Source organism: Prionailurus bengalensis, chromosome A2 (assembly GCF_016509475.1).
Source record: "Prionailurus bengalensis isolate Pbe53 chromosome A2, Fcat_Pben_1.1_paternal_pri, whole genome shotgun sequence".
Classification (NCBI taxonomy): domain Eukaryota; kingdom Metazoa; phylum Chordata; class Mammalia; order Carnivora; family Felidae; genus Prionailurus; species Prionailurus bengalensis.
The window spans coordinates 14769088-14782873 of NC_057348.1; the positions used below are offsets into that span (position 1 = coordinate 14769088).

The following is a 13786-nucleotide window of genomic DNA, read 5'->3' on the forward strand; positions in this document are numbered from 1 at the left end:
TGGTGCCTGGGAGGCCTTGGGGACCAGGAGCTTAGCTCAGGGACACTGTCTCTCAGAGGAACTTAGAAAAGGAGGTAGGACCTAAAATAAAGCCCCTCAACACCTGCCCCCCCCCCCCCAGCCAATTGCCAGATTTCCCTCTGTTCCCAACTTCCTGAAGGTGATAAAAACCCTAGTGAATCAAACAATGAACTCCAGTGTGACTGTATTTGGAGGCAAGACCTGTGAGGAGGTAATTAAGATTGAACGAGGTTGGGGGGTGTCTGGGTGGCTCAGTCGGCGAAGCATCCAACTCAAGTCATGATCTCAGGGTTCGTGAGGCCCGCACTGCAGAGCCTGCTTGGGATTCTATCTCTCTGTCTCTCTGCCTGCGCTCTCTCTCTTTCTCACTCTCACTCTCAACATAAATAAATAAATAAATAAATAAATAAATAAATAAATAAATAAAACTTAAAAAAAAAAAAAATTGAATGAGGTTGTAAGAGTGTAATGAGAATGCTCTCATCCTAGGCCTGTGGCCTTCTGAGAAGAGGAAGAGAGCCCTCCCATTCCCCCAACCTCAGTCTGAGGAACAGGCAAGAAGGCGGCTGTCTGTAGGCCTGGAAGTGGCCCTCACTAGGAACCAAATCACCTGGCCCCCTGACCTTGGACTTCCAGACTCCAGAATTGTGAGAAAATAAATGCCTGTTGTTTAAGCCACCCCAAGCAGACTAAGACAGGAACGTGATCCCAAGTTGTTTTTATTTTTCTCTCCTTAATGGAACAAACATATGGCTGCTGGGGGAGACGGAAGGCTCAGAGGGGAAGCTTCCTTCCCCGTGATGCCCCCATACTGCTTGCCCAGCCCTTTGCCCATTCAGGAGTGCTCTGGCTTGGCAGCAAAACCGTGTTGCAGCTTCCTCCCGGGCCAGGGTGGGAGTCTGGGCAGAGCCGTCTCCGGTGACCCATACCCCCGTGGGAGGCAGTCTAACCCATGAGCTGAGCCCCAGAGGCCGCCGATGCCCCTAACTGGCCTGACCGCATGGCTGTGACTGTGTCACCCTGTAAACGTATAAATGAGTAAATGGCCACAGCTCTCCCTAAGCACCCGATGGGATGGGGTGACACAGGACAGGCCTGGCCTGGAGCCTGCCAGGATGCGGGCTTCCTCCCTGCTGCCCTCAATGGGAAGGGCCCTAGACCCTCAGAAGCCTGCCCCCCACTCCCACACAGTGGGGTCTCCACCGCCTGCCGGCTGAAGCTGACAACGTGCAACTGAAAGATGCACCAAAGCCGAGAGAGAGGCGGCAACCGAACGGCTTTCTGAGGAGCCTTTTGATGAAAGAAAGCCCAAGCCTGGTGTTGGGACGTCAGGGTTACGGTCTTGAGCCCCAGAATCTTGAGAACACACCCACACACTGAAGGAAGGCGAGCGGGCGAGAGCAGGAGGTGGCCTGACTCTTCTTAGAGAACCCGAGCCCCCCACACCCTTCCGAATCCGGCCCTGAGAAGCTCCTGACCTTCTCCGTTGCTGCTTGCTCCCCTCACCCACTCAGCTCCAGCCTGGCCAGGAACACCAAGCTCTGCCTGCCCTCTCAGACCCCTTCCCAGCAAGGAAGGGAAGGTGTGCCATCAGGCAGGTAGAGGCCCACCCGGTCGAGGTGTAGAGGCCACAGCCCTGAAGCTGTACGTCTGCCTCTATTATGGTTGTGTGAAACTACCCAGCTCACTAAAGGCCATCACTGTCCTATCTGCTCCTTGGAACATGCCTGGCTTCACAGAATCACGTTCCAGAAATAGGAACTTATGCGAAGAAATCTCTCCCCCCAGGCTACCAGGCCATTTTATGGCTACCAGGCTCTCCAGGAAGACAGACCCCCTTCCCTTCAACGAACTGCTTCAGAGAAGAGACCCAGGAGAAGCCACACTCACTGTATGGAGACCTCAAGACAGGAGCTCATAAGAAGTCACGACCCAGCCTCATTCATGTACAGACAGCCAGATGTCTGACTAAATGACCAGCAACCTGAAGCCAGCAGCATCCATGTCCATGTACATGCATAAATATACGAATCAGAGCCAAGAAGCTTTACCTCTGCCTCTGGGTGCTTTCAAACTGTGTCCGTGTAAATAATCCGTGTAAATGAAAATCTACCAATGTAAATCATCACAGCAACCTAAAGGAGGAAAATAACTCAAAAGATACAAAAAGAAAAAAAAATCAACTAAAACAATACTTACTAATGATAAAAACCCTTGGCAAACTGGGGTGGCCTCGTTTTGGCTCAGCTGGCGGAGCATGTGACTCTTGATCTCACCCCACATTGGGTGGAGAGATTGCTTAAAAATAAACCCTTTATTATTATTATTATTATTATTATTATTTCTTTTTTTTTTTTTTGAGAGAGAGAGAGAGAGAGAGAGAGAGAGAGAGAGAGTGGGGTAGAGGAGCAGAAGAAGAGAGAGAGAGAGAGAGAGAGGTAGAGGAGAAGGAGAGAGGGAGAGAGAGAGACAGAGAGAGAGAGAGGGAGGGAGAGGGAGAGGGAGAGAGGGAGAGAGAACCCCAAGCAGGCTCCATGCCCAGTGCAGAGCCCGACATGGGGCTCAATCCCATGACCCTGGGATCATGACCTGAGCTGAAATCAAGAGTCAGACATTCAACCAATTGAGTCACCCAGGCATCCCCAAAATAAAATCTTTAAAAAAAAGCAACCTTAGCAAACCATGAATAGAAAGAACCCTCCTTAAGCTGCTAACAAGCATCTCGTCAGACCACAAAGCACACTTGGACTTACTGGGGACCCCTTAGAAGCACTCCTTCAAGTCAGACACAGGCAAGGAGGCCTCTCCTCGGCTCTGTCCTCAGGTGCCGGTGGAGAGGATGAGACCAGGAGTCTGGGAGGGACAGATAGGCAAGGTAAGGATGGGAGATGTGACCAATTCAAAGGCTGAAGGATGTCCCTGTGTCCCTGCAGTGGCCCAGGGACTCACCAACAATGCCCTTTTCATCCTCCATCCCACCCCAAACCAAACTCCAGGTTGGTTCTTCATTGACCAATGGCATTCTAACCATCTGGCACAGTTTGCCCCTCACACTACTCTACCAAGGGCCCTTTTATATTCTTATGTCCTGGGGATAATGGCCCTGATTTCTTCCCTCTAAGTGAGGACACTTTCAAACACAGCCTGTTGGTGTTGAGAACTGCCTGCATTTACTTGTCAGGCAATGTATCCTAGGGCGGCTCATTTAAGCAGCACTCGAGATAAATCCTTGTTGTAAGTCCCTGAACTTTCTCAGTCTTATAGGACCTTATGGAGAATATCCCTTTAACAAACACTCATCTGAAATCATGACTGCCACGCACACTAGATAGTTACCAAATTGAGGAAGTACGTTATGCAAATTCCCACCATTTCTAATGAATCTTTAATTAACATACATCACAACCAGGGCACCTGGGTGGCTCAGTCGGTTGGGCATCTGACTTTGGCTCTGGTCATGATCTCACGGTCCGTGAGTTTGAGCCCCGCGTCGGGCTCTGTGCTGACAGCTCAGAGCCTGGAGCCTGCTTCCGATTCTGTGTCTCCCTCTCTCTCTGCCCCTCCCCTGCTCATGCTCTGTCTCTCTCTGTCTCAAAAACAAATAAACGTTAAAAATTTTTTTAAAATACGTCGCAACCTAAGTGCTTAAATCTCAACCAAATATGCAAATTAATTTTCATTTCACTATATTTATGCATTTATTAAAACTCTGCAGTTCTGTAATAAACTACTATATGAAGTAAAAATGATATGCAGCTTATTTAGGTTTGTCTTCATTGCATGTGGCAACAGGCAAAAGGAAAAGACAGCAAAATGCTGTAATATATAACGCGGCCAGGTAAAAGGTGTAGAAAATTGGTCCGTGCTCTCCTATAACGACAAGGCTTTCAGAACATTTAACAGCAACAGCTAAAAAAACACTTACTGATGATTTCTGTCTACATTAAACAATTTCATCTTTTTATCATTTTATTATTTTTTTAAGTTTATTTATTTTGAGAAAGAGCAAGAAAGAGAGAAGGAACACGAGGGGGGGAGGGGCAGAGAGAGAGGGAGAAAGAATCCCAAGCCATCTCAGTACTGTGAGCACAGAACCCTACGCGAGGCTCGATGTCACAAACTAGGAGATCATGATCTGAGCCAAAATCAAGAGTCGGATGCTCAACCGACTGAGCTACCAAGGCACCCCAATGATCTCATTTCCCATCCAAAGAAATGCTCCAACCCTAACTGAACAATGTGAGCCATTGGGAAAGGCCTAGAAAATTCCAAAGCTGGGCTACCGTCACCCAAGCTGTGACCTTTATTTTGCCGAGTCCTGTATAGGGAGGTGACCAGCCCGCACATCAACCAAGTCCTATCCAATTTTCCAGACTGGAATCAGGTTTTCAGACCAGCCAATGCCCTAATTACCCTAAAGGGAATTATCCCAGGAACTGATGTTACGCAAGTTCTAAGTATTTATAAAGGAGTATTTTCTGTCAAAAAAGATTGGCTGTTCTCATGCCATCACCACGTCTACTGATAGCTCCTCTGAGCCAAGACCCTGACAGGACTGGGCTGCACTGCGGGCACGCCTGTGTTTTAGGGGCTGGCGTTCCAAGTCGGGAACAGGAAACAAACCAGAAACAAAACCACAAGATCATTTTAGTCAATGGCCACGCCCTAAGAAAACACCTGAACAGGGTAAAAGATTCTGTAAGTAAGTGCTGTTTCACAAGAATCTGTGTCTTTTCGTAAGGTTTTAAAGCTCCTGGCTCATTCTTTATTGTAGGTGCACCAGCAATCAAAACGCTTTAGTTCCTGAGCTGGTTGTTTGTTTTTTAAAGATTTTTATTATTTTTAAATAATTTCCACACCCACTGTGGGGCTCAAACCTACAACCCCGAGATCAAGAGTTACATATTCCACTGACTGAGCCAAACAGGTGCCCCAAGCTGTTTTTTTTTTTTTTTTTTTTTTTTTTTAATTTTTTTTTTTTTCAACGTTTATTTATTTTTGGGACAGAGAGAGACAGAGCATGAACGGGGGAGGGGCAGAGAGAGAGGGAGACACAGAATCGGAAACAGGCTCCAGGCTCTGAGCCATCAGCCCAGAGCCTGACGCGGGGCTCGAACTCACGGACCGCGAGATCGTGACCTGGCTGAAGTCGGACGCTTAACCGACTGCGCCACCCAGGCGCCCCTACCCCAAGCTGTTTTTATAACAGCTTTACAGAGATGGAATTCATGTGACATACGATCCACCCATAAAAAAAAAATTTTTTAATATTTATTTATTTTGAGAGAGAGAGAGAGAGAGTGAGCGCATGAGCAAGGGAGGGGCAGAGAGGGGAGGGAGACACAGAAGCTGAAGCAGGCTCCAGGCGCTAGCTACACTGTCAGCACAGAGCCCAGCGCGGGACCTGTGAGATCATGACCTGAGCCGAAGTCGGTCGCCCAACCGACTGAGCCACCCAGGCGCCCCTGCACCCACCCAATTAAAGTGAGCAATTTGGGGCGCCTGGGTGGCTCGGTCGGTTAAGCATCTGACTCTTGGTTTCAGCTCAGGTCACGACCTCACGGTTCGTGAGTTCGAGCCCCGCATTTGCGTTGACAGTGCAGATCCTGCTTGGGATTCTTTATCTCCTTTCTCTCAGCCCCTCCCCTGATCACTCTCTCTCTGTCTCTGTCTCTGTCTCTCGAAATAAATAAATAAACTTTAACAAAAATAAATAAATAAAGTGAACAAGTCTGGGACGCCCAGGGGGTTCCGTCAGTTAAGCATCTGACTCTTGATCTCAGTTCAGGTCTTGATCTCAGAGTTGTGAGTTCAAGCCCCGCATTGGATTCTCCACTGGGCATAAAGCCTACTTAAAAAAATAAAATAAGTGGATAACTTAGTGCTTTTCAGTACATTCATAAGGTTGTGCAGCCATCACCACTACCTAACATCTTCATCACTTCAAAAAGAAACTCTGCCCTCATTAGCGGTCATTCCCTGCTCCCCTGCCCCTTAGCTCCTGGCAGCTGTTAATCTCTTTCTGCCTATTCTGGATATTTCATATACATGGAATCATACAATATATGGTCTTTGTGTCTGGCTTCTCTCACTGAGCATAAAGTTTCCAAGGTTCGTCCACGTTGTCATCATCATGGACACTGTTTTTTTTTTTTTTCCACGACCCTTGATGTGTATATTTATATATTTGTATATACTAGTCACCTATCTGTCCAATAGAACTTTCCACTATTTTAGACTTATGCTGTCTAATGAGAGCCACCAGCCACATGTGGCTACTGAGCACTTGAAATGTGGCCAGTATGGCTGAGGAATGCCTTCTTTAAATTTATTTAATTTGAATTAATTCAAACGTATATAGCTCCCTGCTGTAAGAGGCTGGTGCATGGGAAGGACCACAGCTCCGGTCTATAGCAGCACCCGAGAGACAGGCTGATTACAATCAGAGGCCAGGGGCGCCTGGCTGGCTCAGTTGGTAGAACATGCAGTTGTGAGTTTAAGCCCCATGTTGGGCATAGAGCTTCCTTTAAAAAAAATATCAGAGGTGGGGCGCCTGGGTGGCTCAGTGGGTGAAGCATCTGACTCTTGGTTTCGGCTCAGGTCTTGATCTCACGGTTCACGAGTTCGAGCCCCACATCCAGCTCTGTGCTGACCGTGCAGAGCCTGCTTGGGATTCTCTCTCTCCCTCTCCCTCTGCCCTTCCCCTGCTTGCACTATCTCTGTCTCTCAAAATAAATAAATACGCTTTAAAAATTCAAAAAAGAAATCAGAGGCTTGATTCACAAGTCACCCTGAAACTGGGGGACAAGAAAAGGACACTCCAAGTAACTCCCCAGCTCTAGGAGATCCACTCTTAGCACAGCTGTAAGGAAACGTACATGAGACTCAGCCTCGGGTACAGCCAATCAGAAAAGGGATTGGAGTTCCAGATGAAGTCACACTAGAGCGTAATTGATAATGGCCTAAAGAATAATTATTGTTGGGATAAACCCAACCATAAGGCTGGACCTACAGATCATGAATTTGCACAATTGCAACAGACCTGACTAGGTGATGAGGAAGGGGAACAAAGGTAAAAAAAACCTCCTGGGTTGGGGGCGCCTGGGCGGCTCAGTCGGTTGAGTATCCAACTTCGGCTCAGGTCACGATCTCACGGTTCGCGAGTTCATTTGTGAGTTCGAGCCCTGCGTTGGGCTTGCTGCTGTCAATGCAGAGCCTGCTTTGGATCCTCTGTCCCCATCTCTCTGCCCCTGCCCCACTTGCTCTCTCTCAAAAATAAATAAACATTAAAAAAAAAACAAACAATAAACAAAATAAAACCTGCTGGGTTACTTGAGCCTGGCAGCTCCTAGCCAGGCCAATGAACAGTGGTCAGGAAATAACAGCGAGTTCCCTTATGTTATGTGTTATTTCCATTTACTGCTCTGAAAGGCAGCTGTGTGTGCTCTCGCAGCACAGAGAGGGTTCCTTGGCCCAAAGCAAGTCTGGCCGAGCGGGTCTCTGGGACTTCTCATTCCTCAGCAGACAGTAAGAACTGACCAAGGCATAGACATGCGCTTGAGACCAGCACAGGGCACAGTGACAGCACTGAGAAGATAAAACAGGCCTCTCTGAGTGAACCGCCCAGCATTCCACGTGGCTTTTCAGGGCACTTCCTATGCACACGGGGTCTAAGTTGCCCGCCCATCCGCCATCCAAGGTCCAAATGCTTTTATAGAAGTTGGCACTCGAGTTCACTTGGAGGCAAAGCCTGACCCAACCAGGGTGTAAGAATGTTCCTGTCTGGTGCTAAATGTCACCTTTGGAATGCAGGCTCTGCCCCAGAAGTCATCAACACAACGGTGCCTAAAATCCAAACAACTCTGAATCCTGTAAACCATCTAGCCCCAAGGGTTTCAGGAAAGGGACTGGGCTAGTATTTGGTCCTCTCAGCTGAATTCAAAATTCTCTAAATACGGTTTATTTTGTTCTCTTAGGACAGCTCCTCTCAACACCAAGAACAACGGCTGTCTCGAGGGAAGGATTCGGGAAGGAGGGCACACTCCTAGGGTGTTGCTGGTGTTCAGAGGCCTCTGCAGGGAGGGACACCCAGACACCCCTGACCTGGAAGATGTGCCAGCGTCCCTCCCACAGGCCAGAGGAGACAGTGGGAGGCAGCGAGGAAGTGAGGCAGTGCTTCCAGGAATGTCTGCCAACACAGGGTTTACACAGAGGATGGCTTTCTCTTCAGGATGATACGAAGTCAGGCCCCAGGCACTCAATCCTCCCGAACCTCATAAAATGAACAGGATGAAAAGGATTTCAATTCATAGGTATCAGTCACCAGGAACAGTTCTCCATTCAACAAAAACCTAAGGACAGTCCTAGAACGCAGCGCATCCTAGGCCCCGCGCTCACTGGAGGAGACAGATGGCAAAGCCCCAGAGCCATCATGGACGCAGTGAGACCAGCGACGCACAGACGGCACTTGGAACTGGTGGGTGCAGGCTGTGAGGCACAGGACGGGTTCCCTTTCTGAGCCAGGACAGGGTGTGGAAGGGTGGCACACAGCCCGGCTGTGGGTTACTGGGGTGCGACCTGTTCTCTCCAGAGGTTCACTCTGATCATCCATAAAACAAGAGGAGAGTCAGCGTCTGCTCTGAGCTGCTAGAAGGTTCAGGAGATAATGCCAGGAAGCTCAGAGCTGACTGACTGCAACCCATACTCCATCAATGCCTACTGGGCTTTAAACGCTCTGCACAAGTGGCGCCTGGGTGGCTCAGTCAGTCAAGCGTCTGAGTTCCGCTCAGGTCATGATCTCACAGGTCGTGAGTTCGAGCCCTGTGTCAGGCTCTGTGCTGGCAGCTCAGGGCCTGGAGCCTGCTTCAGATTCTGTGTCTCCCTCTCTCTCTGACCCTCTCCCGCTCATGCTCTTTCTCCCTCTCTCTCAAGAATAAACAAACATTAAAAATATATTAATAAAAAATAAGTAAATAAACAAATGCTCTGCACAGTTTTTGTCTTTACCCTAAAGGCCTCTTGCAGACTTCAGCCAGAGGGGAATGTGAGGAATGTGGGTTAAACCAAGAAACAGTCATGCTCTGTCCCTGCAGGAGGAGTCCCAGAAGGCCTGGCTCTCAGGATCACCAGTAACGTGGTGACCCACTGGTGCCAGTGTGCGGCATCAGGACACTGAACAGTTTTCTTTGGGCTAATACTGGGTCGTTCCTGTCACAAGGTTGGGAGAAGCTGAAGCAGAACTGAGATCTTGTTTACTTTCCTGCCACTCACACGTTGGACGCACAGTGATCCCATGGCTGCACTTCCTAATCATGAGAAGAGAGATTTGGCCACACTGAACTTGACAATTCAGCCAGACCATGTGGAGCCCGGCTGGTGGCAACTGCAGATAGCTTGCACTTTCCCAGGTTGAGCAGGGCTGCCCCATTCACGTGCAACCATGTCCCCAAATGCATTACGCACCCCAATGTTTGAGCCAGTTGGTGGAAAGGAAGCCTGATTTTCTGAAGAATGCCCAGATCTGATGTGTGTGGCTTACGCTCTGAGCCCCATGGCCTCCTTGGGACTCAGCCTAGGGTAAGTCAAAAGCCCCAAGCATGACCTCTGCAGATTGGAAGGATGGGACAGGTGATAGCATGGTTTAAAACGGACACCTCAGCTTGTCCTGGTGGCAGTAGGTATCAGTCCTTTCTTTCTCTCTTGAAACTGCAGAGTTTGAAGGTGACGGACAGCTGCCCTCATGTCCACACGTACAGAATCAGATGGAGCAAAAAAGATGTGCCCGGACTGCACACCTCCCAAGAACTGGTTTCCTGTTCAGTTCCAGCACCCCACAGACAGAATAAACATCATCAAGAACTAAAGCTTGCTGACATCACGGTTGATGGCATTACTTTTAAAAATTGTTTTTATGGTGGGGACTGAGGGGTGAAAAGGGGTCCATGTTTGGGAGGAGGATTGGGTATACATGGGGGGCAAGGAACAACTGATTGAATATGTAAAAGTACCGGGGCGCCTGGGTGGCTCGGTCGGTTAAGTCTCCGACTTCGGCTCAGGTCATGATCTCACAGTTCATGAGTTGAAGCCCCACGCTGGGCTTGCTGCTGTCAGCGCAGAGCCTGCTTGGGATCCTCTGTCCCCCTCTTTCTCCCCCTCCCCCACTTGTGCTGTCTCAAAAATAAGACCTAAAAAACAATAAGTAAAAGTACTCAGGATACCGGGAGCAGAAATCTAATTGTGAGGAAACATCAGATCAACCCAAATGGAGGGGTCTGCCTGTGATCTTCTAGACGGTCAAGGTCATGAAAGCCAAGGAATAACAGGCTTGTTACAAATGGAAAAAGACCAAAGTGACATGCTATGTAACATGAGATCCTGACCTGCTATGTAACATGAGATCCTGGCCCAATAAAGGACATTATTGGGACAACTGAAAAGCTTAAATAAGGTCTGAGGATTCTATGCTAGTGGCGTTAGCAATGTCATTCCCTGACTCTAAGGGATGTCCCGGGAGGAAACAGGAGAATGTCTTATTCATTGGAAACACACTCAGGTAAGTGTGCAGGGGTCACAGGGCATCATGGCAGCCACTTATTCCACAACAGTGCAGGAAGAAAATATATTTGCACTGTTCTTGGAACATTTCTGTAAATCTGTGATTATTTCAAAATAAAAAGTTAAACACACACAAGCAACCTATGAGAACAAATGGAGGCCACTCAAAGTACAAGGGCTTTGTAAGCCAAGCAGAATTACAGCTTCTGGGTTACAAAGTGCACTCAAAGGTAAAGGAATCAGGGATGAAACATAGCACAGGCTGGCTTTTATGAAAAAGGAAAGTGGTGGTAAAGACAACAGAGAAACCGTTGACTGTTACCTGGGTTGGTAGCAATACCATGAAGATCCATCATGAAATATTTCTTTGTTTTGTTTTGTTTAATTAAAAAAATTTTAATGTCCATTTATTTTTGAAGGAGAGACAGACAGAGTATGGGCCCCTAAGGGGCAGAGAGAGAGGGAAACACAGAACCCGAAGCAGGCTCCAGGCTCCGAGCTGTCAGCACAGAGCCTGACACAGGGCTCAAACCCACGAACTGTGAGCTCATGAAGGAAGTCAGACGCTTAACCGACTGAGCCACCCAGGTATCCCTATTCAAATTTTTTTTTTAACGTTTATTCATTTTTGAGAGACAGAGAGATAGAGCACAGTAGGGTGGGACAGAGTGAGAGGGACACACAGAATCTGAAGCAAGGTCCAGGCTCTGAGCTGTCAGCACAAAGCCTGATGCGAGGCTCGAACTCACGAACCGTGAGATCATGACCTCAGCTGAAGTTGGACGCTTAACCAACTAAGCCACCCAGGTGCCCCTAATTTTTTTTAATGTTTAATTATATTAGAGAGAGAGAGACAGAGACAGAGCATGAGCAGGGGAGGGGCAGAGAGAGAGGGAGACATAGAATCCGAGGCAGGTTCCAGGCTCTGAGCTGTCAGCACAGAGCCTGACGCAGGGCTTGAACTCATGAACCGCGAGATCATGACCTGAGCTGAAGTCGGATGCCTAACCGATTGAACCACCCAGGTGCCCCATGAAGTATTTCTTGGAACTAATAGGGTTCCCCACCAATGTCAGTCCCACCAAATGACTGAGCAGTTCTCAACCAGAGTGTGAAGGTTGTAGATGATAAAGACTGAGGAACCATCACAGATCAAAGGAGACTAAGGAGACAGGATGACTAAATGCAATGTGGGAGGGTGGACCAGAGAAAAGGCATCAGGGCAAAGACTGGGGAAATCCGAATACAGTCTGTTGGTCAGTGCAAGAACACTGTACCAAGGTTAATGTCCTCGTTTTGATCACTGTGCTACGGTCCTCAAGGTGTTGACGTTCGAGGAGGCTGGGAGAAGGGTATAGGAGAACTCTCTTGCCATTTTTCAACTTTTCCGCAAATCTAAAATTAATTCAAAATAAAATGTTTCTTTTTTTTTTTTTTAACAAAAGGATTGGCAGTGGCAGAAGACTTCCATGGGGATTACTTTGAATACTTAAGACAACTAAAATCAGGGGCGCCTGGGTGGCTCAGGCAGTTGGGCAGCTGGCTTCAGCTCAGGTCACGGTCTCACAGTCTGTGAGTTCAAGCCCCGCGTTGGGCTCTGGGCTGACAGCTCAGAGCCTGGAGCCTGCGTCCAACTCTGTGTCTCCCTCTCTCTCTGTCCCTCCCCTGCTTGCTCTCTGTCTCTGTCTCTCTCTCAAAAAATAATAAACATTAAAAAACAAAAACAAATAATCTCATTAGTATTCTACTTTTCTAAATCTATCATCTTTTCTTTAAAAAACTTTTTTTATTTTGAGAGAGTGAGTAGGGGAGGGGCAGAAAGAACGGGAAACGGAGGATCCCAAGCAGGCTCTGCACTGTCAGCACAGAGCCCGACGAAGGGCTCAAACCCACAAACCGTGAGATCGTGGCCTGGGCTGAAATCAAGAGTTGGGTGTTTAACAGACTGAGTCACCCAGGTGCCCCTCATCCTTTCCTTTTCCAAAACAATGGAATGCCACAGTGCCTCTTAGGTCTTCCTTAAGAACAATGCAGCTGCTTGTTACTCATTGGCAACAGTATTTCTCCAGTTACAAACTGCAAAATTAATCCATGCGATACACGGATACATCAGAAAGCAGGGCACTGACGAGACAGAAAGGACGCATCTGGACCCTCTACTGCCAGAGAGAGACGTGACAGGCAAGACGGCCCACGACATGCGTCAGGCCGCGTCAGGACCAGATCAGAGGGTGCATGATTGTCATGGTCCTGGATCCACACACACACACACACACACACACACACACACACACACACAAAGTCTTCTCAATGGCCTACCTGTCTTTTCCTTGATCTCACAGAGCACACTGAAGAGAGCAGGCTTCATCCGATGGCAATTCAGGGCATGCTTTCTGAAAGGGAAACAACAGAAGAGAGTGTGAGACAGAGAAGAGTCATCCTGTTCAGGGAAGTAAAGATCTTTCATATTGACCCTGCCAGCTCTGTTGAAAATTGCTCTTACGAAGTGACAATACAAAAGCATTTCCTATGACTTCCATTTTGTAAAATTCAAATGGAGCAATACACAAATATTCAAAACATTTCCTTTACATGTGTTTTGTTTTTTTTTTAACGTTTATTTATTTTTGAGACAGAGAGAGACAGAGCATGAACGGGGGAGGGGCAGAGAGAGAGGGAGACACAGAATCCGAAACAGGCAGGCTCTGAGCTGTCAGCACAGAGCCTGACGCGGGGCTCGAACTCACGGACCGCGAGATCATGACCTGAGCCGAAGTCGGACGCTTAACCGACTGAGCCACCCAGGCGCCCCATGTGTTGTTTTTTTTTTTAATGTTTATTTATTTTTGAGAGAGAGAGCACAAGTGAGGAAGGGACAGAGACAGAGGGGACAGAGGACCTGAAGCAGGCTCTGTGCTGGCAGCAGTGAGCCTGACGTGGGGCTTGAACTCAAACTCAAGATTGTGACCTGAGCCGAAGTCGGACACTCAACTGCCTGAGCCACTAGGTGCCCCTCCATGAAAAATTTTAAACAATGCAAATTTAAATAATGCCAATAACTTGTCAAGGACTACGAACTTTTGGGGCACGTGGGTGGCTCGGTAGGTTAAGCATCCGACTCTTGATTTCGGCTCAGGTCATGATCTCACTGTTATGGGATCGAGCCCCATGTCAGGCTCAGTGTGGTGCACAGAGCCTGCTTGGGATTCTC

The 13786-nt window shown here is 48.2% G+C and overlaps 1 protein-coding gene across 2 annotated transcripts in view; it reads right to left on the minus strand.

The window, feature by feature from the left end:
• Positions 1-13786, minus strand: part of PBX4 (PBX homeobox 4) — a 42804-nt gene that overhangs the window by 11876 nt on the left and 17142 nt on the right. For both annotated transcript variants that reach the window (XM_043587183.1, XM_043587184.1), the window contains exon 2: positions 12895-12968. In XM_043587183.1, the coding sequence (XP_043443118.1) occupies positions 12895-12968 (74 nt within the window). The remainder of the gene's footprint in view (positions 1-12894; positions 12969-13786) is intronic.